This window comes from Arachis stenosperma, chromosome 5 (assembly GCF_014773155.1).
Source record: "Arachis stenosperma cultivar V10309 chromosome 5, arast.V10309.gnm1.PFL2, whole genome shotgun sequence".
Taxonomy (NCBI): domain Eukaryota; kingdom Viridiplantae; phylum Streptophyta; class Magnoliopsida; order Fabales; family Fabaceae; genus Arachis; species Arachis stenosperma.
Genome location: NC_080381.1, coordinates 4,219,113 through 4,226,415, shown reverse-complemented (window position 1 = coordinate 4,226,415; position 7,303 = coordinate 4,219,113). Strand labels below are relative to the sequence as shown.

The window sequence follows — 7,303 nt, the reverse complement described above, 5'->3', positions numbered from 1 at the left end:
AAGGATAAAATTGGTAAAAGATAAATAAAGATTGAGTATTAATGGCTAAAAGCCCATTGGTGAAACGCAGAAGCTTAAAATTGTTGCTTCTTGAAAACGTGGTTTTGAATGCAAAATCACTTCTGCGTTTATGAATAAAAAATTTGCCAAACCAAAAATTACAGCTTTCAAGATATCTAAACGTACTTCTTCTCTTTGAACATGGTTGCCAAACACACCCTATATCTAGTTTAGATTTTGATTTGAGTAAATTGAATGTTTATGCTTATTTTGTATGAAATGATTTTGTTAGGAAGGAATGGAGCGGTCGGAGATTATTAAATGATGTGTTTCTTTTTATGAAACGATGAGATCGAAGCATGATAATTTGATGTTGAACTTTGTTTTTACATTATTTGTGTACTTTAGGAATAGAAGTAGTGGGAAAGTGTCATTAGGCGGAAGAATGAATAGTAAAATTAGACGTGATGCTTTAGAGCGTATTATTGGTGAGGGTGATAGGAATTGTATTTGGGAGTTAAGAATGAACACAAATGCCTTTGCTAATTTGTGTGAATTGCTTCAAGTCCAAGGAGGACTTTGTGAGGATGGTCAAGTAAGCTTGCCGGAACAAGTTGCAACTTTTTTAATTATCTTAGCTCATCAAAAGAAAAACTGTAGTCTACAAGTTAGATTTTGTAGGTCTGGAAAAACAGTTAGTAAGTATTTCAATAAGGTTTTAAAGGCTATTATACGTATGCAAAACTTGTTATTCGCCAAGGCCTCACCGGTTGAAGAGGATTGCGTAGACCCAACATGGAGAAAGTTTAAGGTAAACCTAAATGGATTATGTATGTAATTTGTTTTAAGCCTGGAAGGATTGTCTATCTAAAAGTTGTAATTTTTTGTGAATTATAGGGTTGCTTGGGAGCATTAGATGGCACTTATATAGAGGTGACAGTCCCCGAGTCTGATAAGTCAAGATATAGAACAAGGAAGGGTAAAATATGTACTAATGTCCTAGGAGTGTGTAACCGAGATATGAGCTTTGTTTATGTACTTAGTGGATGGGAGGGATCGGCATCTGATTCAAGAATACTTCGAGATGCAATCACTCGTGGTAATAGTCTCAAGATACCTCATGGTAATATCTAATTTATAAGTCATAAGTTAGATTTTGATATTAAGCTTGACTGCACAGTTGTAGAGCTTATTTTGTTTGTATGTAATATTTATAGGTAATTACTATTTAGTGGATGCGGGTTACACAAATGGTCCTGGGTTCCTAGCACCATATAGAGGCACTCGCTATCATGTTAGAGAGTGGGCTCAAGGAACACGTGCACCTTGCAACTATCAAGAGTATTTTAATAGAAAGCATTCTTCTGCTAGAAATGTCATAGAGCGATGCTTTGGATTACTTAAGAAGAGATGGTCAATTTTAAGAAGTCCTAGCTTTTACCCTATAAAAACACAAAATCAGATCATAATTGCTTGTTGTCTGTTGCAAAATTTTATTCGGAAGAACATGGATATGGATCCGGAAGAGCAAACTAGCTTCTTAGATGAATTTCTGCCCGTCGAAGAGGAAGCACCATATGAGTTGATCGATGTGGTTGAAAATACGAATGAGTGGACACAATAGCGTGACAACATTGCAATTGAGATGTACGAAGAGTGGCGAACTAGTCGTATGGAGTAGGATAGATTATAGGCCCAACTTGAATCTCCAGGTTTAATTTGGCATGAAACTTGTGATGTAATAGCTAAATTTGTGTGCGAAAGACATTCCATTGTTTTGTTGGATTTTTTGTCATTGAAATTTTTAAATGGTTATTGTAAGCCTTGTTTGTAATATTCATAATTATTAATATGACTAATTATTGCATTGTTAGATTTCTATTATCATAGGTGATGTTTGATTTTAATGGATTGTACAACTTATTGCATTGTTACATTTCTTAGATGACAATGGACAAACGCATGTGGACTGATGAAGAAACTGAAGCATTTGTTGGTTTCATGGAGGAGTGTGTTGTTGATGGTTTGAAAGCTGATTGTGGACAAATTAGACTAGGAACTTTTGAAAAATTAGCCCTGAAGATGTTGGAAGCATTCCCAACTTGTACGGTAACTGCCAAGCATTGCAAGAATAAGCATAAGCGACTGAATGAGAAGTATCAATATTCCTCTGAGATGCTGGCATGCAGTGGATTTGGGTGAAATTCTGAAAAACAGTGCATAGATGTTGACAGTAGAGACGTTCTTGATGCGTGGATGAAGGTTGTTAACAAACTTACTTGAAATTATTTTATTTTAGTGACTTTAGAATATGTATACTAACTTCTATAAGTTTCATCACAGGCACACCCAACCAAATTTTATACTCCTGGTAAGCCATTCCCTTTGTTCCACCGATTAGAGGGTATATTCGGAAAGGATCGAGCCACGGGTGCAGGTGCAGTCAGTGGTTTTGACGCACAGCAGCAAGTTCAAGAGGAGGAGGAAAATCATTGTCCAAGTTTGGACGATTTTGGAATGTCAGCAAATGTAAGTTTTCATGAAGGACAAGGAGCAGGTTCACACTCTGATGCTTGTGCAGCTAGCGGAAGGCATTCGGGAAAGAAGCGGAAGCAAAATGATATTCTAGAGAGGATGGTTGAACAGGTGCAATTTTCGACTGCTGAACAAGGAAGGAATGCCCAAGTTCTTGCTGATGCTATATCTGGGGTGAATGAGAAGTTCATGGTCGGTGAGAAGCTTGAACAGCTTGGATTCGATAACGATGAGGTGGTGCAGGTTGCAGTGAAGTTTGCTAATAATGCACAGATGGAGAAGGTTTTTTGGGGTTTGAAGGATTCTCAGAAGAGTGGTTATGTGCGATCCATTCTCAATTAGAATAAGTGGTTCTATTTAACAATTCTTGTTGAACATAGTTAGGATGATTTAGTTATTTTTATGAATTCAATAACTAGTTAGGATGATTTAGTTATTTTTATGTAGTTATTTTTATGAATTCATTAACTTATTAGGATGATTTAGTTATTTTTACGAATTCAATAAATTATTAGGTGAAATGTCCTAATTCACAAGTTATTATTAGATTCTGACTTTTCAAATTATTGCTTCATAAATTTTCAAGGTAATGTTACATATTGAATATTTAAACTAATGCTTCCTGAATTTACATTAATGAGTTCAATATGCTAAATTCAGTGTCCTTCCATCTATGTTATTAGCAAGTTGTTATTCCCATCTATATTAAATGCTTTGTATGATATTATGATAATATAACTTTTTAGTTGGATCAGATTTTGCAGTTGTTTTGTTTGGAATTAGGTAAAGAATACAAGAATTTCCCAAAACAGCCAATCTAATTTCAAGAATTTAATGTCAACGTCAATCTAATTCATTCATATACATGCTTTTACAACATGTTTACAAATACAAACAAATTACACATAAATACTCATGCTGCAATTTAAAACCCAACACTATAACTTAATATGTAGTTCCTTTTGCCTTCAAGAGATTTTGTGATGCATAAGTTATGTATCCTTTTGCCTTCATCTACTTACTCCATGTTTGAAATCACAGCTTGAACTCGGTGTGCCATGGCAATTCCATCTCCGGTAGCCACCTTCGATAACAAAAAGATAAACAAGTTAAATTAAAAAAATAAGACCATAAAATGCAGGTCATGCACTATAAGCAAGTCAACATATTAAGTGTGCAACCAGAATAAGATGGATCACTTCACTGCCATCAATTAACACTTACAAGGACAAAGAAAACCACTTAATCAATCAACAATTTCAGCTTAAACTAGACCTTATTAATTTTGTTTATATTTTAATCATGCTATTTCTAAATTTATAGTGTATCATCAGAATAAATTAATACGATGTTGCAAATGAGTAAATAACAATAATCAGTAGTTTATTTGTAAACTTTAGTTTTCAAGATAAAACTATCTTATTAATAGAAAAGAGGTCTACCAGAGGATTTGTAGTTTTGGGATAAATATGTCCAGCTCCACCTAATGCAAGCAAAGTCACATTTGAAAGGAATCTTACCACCTAAAAACTACAAAGGTGAAAATTCAGAAATATATTCAACAATAGCAATAACATCTTTCTCAAGCAATTGCACAAAATCACTTTCCCCACCTCTAATGTTTCAGTATTCAGAGTGTCAATACCAACACAAGTGATATCAGATCCATTCTACAACACCAGTGGCATATTTTATATTTTTAGTTAGAGAACGCACTGAGACATTCAAAATGTACCTAGTAAAATTTGAACAGCAACAATTTCAAGTGAATGGAGCCCATGAATTTAAAACTTCAAATGTTTGACAAATACCAGCATGCTTGGAGCGAGGTACCAGTAAGGGATACGGTACAAAACCATTAGTATAAAAATAAAATAATATCAGAGAAAACAAACCTGACAAGTGAGAAGATTTATAGCCAAATGGTGTTCAAACACAAAAATATTAGGATTAACAACTGACTTTAGCAGAGCCCTTTCAATTTCTTTTCCAGCCATATCAGCAGCATGAACAATTCGACGATGTGAATGACCCCCTTCCCTCACTAGATGCAAGTTACCATCTTCTCTATGATCAAATGAAGCGCCTATGGCAATTAATTCTCTGACTCTGTCGGGTCCTTCAGTACAGACAACCTGGAAAAGGAAGGGTCATACTTAGTACAAAACTTGATGCAGTAGTCAGAGAAATCAGTGATTGCTTACAAGTATATATGTAATTCTATCATGCTCAAAATAATCATCTCTATAATAAGAACAGTTCTGTTCAAATTTTTACAGATGCCCTTTGTTGAAATTTTTACCCTTTTGCAAAGACAAGGAAACATCAGAAATTTGGTATCAAAATTATCATAATCATCAGCTTACATACCTTATTCGGAGGATAGCCCCTGTTTCCAGCATGAATAGCAGCCAAATTGCCCCTACAACTAACAGAAGAAAGTGAGAGAGAGCAAGAGAGAAAGAGAGAGACAGATGGAGAGAACCGTAAAAAGCGAAGGAATTGATGAAACGGTGGCAAGGCTTCCTCGTCGACGGCGAACTCGACGCCAAGCAAGAGATTGACGCGGCGAAATTGGGTGAAATGACGGGAGATTAGGGATTGAGAAAGGAGGAAGGGGAAATGGTTGTCTGAAGGATTGGATTTGGGTTTTATTTTTGTTTTTTTTCTTTTAATTAGTAGGGATAATTTGGTCATTTCATTTATTTTAGTCTCTGTGTTTTATTTTGAATGATATTTTATACCAAACATAATATTGAGACTTATTTTAATTCTTGTCTCTCAGTATCTGTCTCTCAGTATTTGTCTCTCTGCCAAACTGAGACTTATATGGACATGGTTGGGTCTTACACCAGCAACAAAGAAAAACTTCCTCTCCCTCTTGTATAATGACTACATTATGTTAGTTAGATCTTTTAGTGCCTACATCTTGCTGGTTTTTCTTGATATTTGATTTTGTGCTGTATTTCTCCTTTCTACTGATTTTAAAGACACGCTGAAGAAGATTTGAAATAAATTGTGTCTTTCAAGATGAGCATCATTATTGTCATTGCATGATTTTTGTTAAAAACTTTAAATGGGTTAGTGATATTAAGATATTTTTACCCTTTAGACTGCCTATCTCAAGGCAAGAAAAGGATTTATCCGCATAACCATGCAGAAGAGCCAACCCCTTGTTCCGGTTTTCTGTTTTGGACAGGTACTTATTTCTTGTCCAAATCAGCTTTACAACACTAAAAATTATTTAGTGTTTCACATCCTTATATGTTAGTTTTACTGATTTATGTTTGTCATTAACTACCATTTCTCATTTTCCTTCATTACTGCAATGTTTGCTATAGTCAGATATCTATAAGTGGTGGAAACCTGGTGGGAAGTTAATTCTGAATTTTGTAAGTGCTATCAAGTTCACTCCCATATACTTTTGGGGAATTTTCGGGTGTGTGTTTCTTCTACATAGTTTCAGGAAGTAGCAATCCATCAGCAACCACCCCACCTGCTGCTACCCCACCAGGAAGTAGTCATACATCAAGGAATCCCCCACTAACCCTATGCAAGGTGTAACACAGAAAACTGCTACAAGACTTGCAAACTTCATGAAGTTTGTGCCCAACCCTGAATTCAAGGCACCCAGACACAAAAAATGAAGATTATGATGATTATGTTTAGGGAAAGAAGGTTGTTTTTTTGTATCTATTTTGCTGAAGTTGTTTACAATGCCTTAAACGTTGTCCTAGTGTTATGGATTTTAGTATTTGAATTTTACCAGGTCAATATGTTAACAACTTTGATATACTTGGTATTTTGGCTCTATAATGCTTTTTTTGAATCAAACATTACCAATATAAATTATGACTTTATTTAATTGAGTTTTGTCAGCCTTTTGTTTATATTTTATCCTTTGTTACAGACTTAAAAGTAATTCAAATATTGTCCATTTCTATTTCATTGAAAAGAAGTCCAGGAACAGAAGTATGCATATAATCAAACACTTTAATTTGCATTTCTTTCAAACAAAAAGACAGAAACAAGTACATGAACAACATATGCATATAACATGCATGTCATTTATTTTTTGCTAGATACAGTTGACCTTGCTGTCTATTCATCTTTAATACAAGAACACCAATTACAATCAGCAGCATGAATACAAACATCAAAATTCTCCCCATTTTTAGAACCCTAATTTCAGCTTCTAATTTACCAAATTTCCAAGCCATCTTCATCTTTCATTCTTCATCATCAACTGAATGTCTTGTTCTATCATCACATGGCATGACATCTTCCAAAACTTTATCAACCCACAAAAACAATCCACACCATTTCTTACCCACAGTCTGCACATCCAAAAAAATTCAATCAGCAAAATTTATATCCTTAAATACAGCAATCAACAACAATAATACTTACATTGTAGTTTGGACAACCCAGGAACAGTTTTCCTGGATTAGAATCCATCCCTGACCACCGCAGCATCGGTCTCGACCCGCAGGCACACCATTCTGGCAAACGAGCTTCTCTGTTTTTGTTCATTCTCCTCATGATACTTCCAAATGATCGTGGGTTGTTCGAGCTCCCAGCTGCATTGCTTGTACTTGCCATAACCGTCGGGCTTCAAAGAGGGAGAAGACAAGAACACAACACCGATGAGAAGAGAACAGATTGAGCAATGTGGCTTTTAAATTTGGGGATTATGGTTTTAACTTCACCTGAGGGACCAAATTGATGCGGGAGAGTTTACTCTGCCACATCAGCTAGCCGTTGTAAG

General features: G+C 35.2%; 1 protein-coding gene across 7 annotated transcripts; it reads right to left on the bottom strand.

Annotated features, from left to right (window-relative positions):
* Positions 1-3,334: 3,334 nt before the first annotated feature.
* LOC130979399 (L-aspartate oxidase 2-a, chloroplastic-like) lies at positions 3,335-5,392 on the bottom strand. Of its 7 annotated transcripts, none has more exons than XR_009086643.1 (5): positions 4,906-5,392; positions 4,431-4,670; positions 4,149-4,270; positions 3,978-4,058; positions 3,335-3,619 (listed from the first exon to the last, which is right to left on the bottom strand). XR_009086643.1 is itself a non-coding variant. In XM_057902833.1 (5 exons), the coding sequence occupies exons 1-5, from the start codon at positions 5,230-5,232 to the stop codon at positions 3,554-3,556; spliced, it is 771 nt and encodes a 256-aa protein (XP_057758816.1). In that variant the 5' UTR covers positions 5,233-5,375; the 3' UTR covers positions 3,335-3,553. The 7 variants fall into 7 exon arrangements, 5 of the variants coding, with proteins under 5 accessions (XP_057758816.1, XP_057758815.1, XP_057758818.1 ...); XR_009086642.1 differs by having other exon boundaries at positions 3,978-4,065; positions 4,906-5,389; XM_057902833.1 differs by having other exon boundaries at positions 4,149-4,205; positions 4,906-5,375.
* Between the last annotated feature and the right edge of the window lie 1,911 nt (positions 5,393-7,303).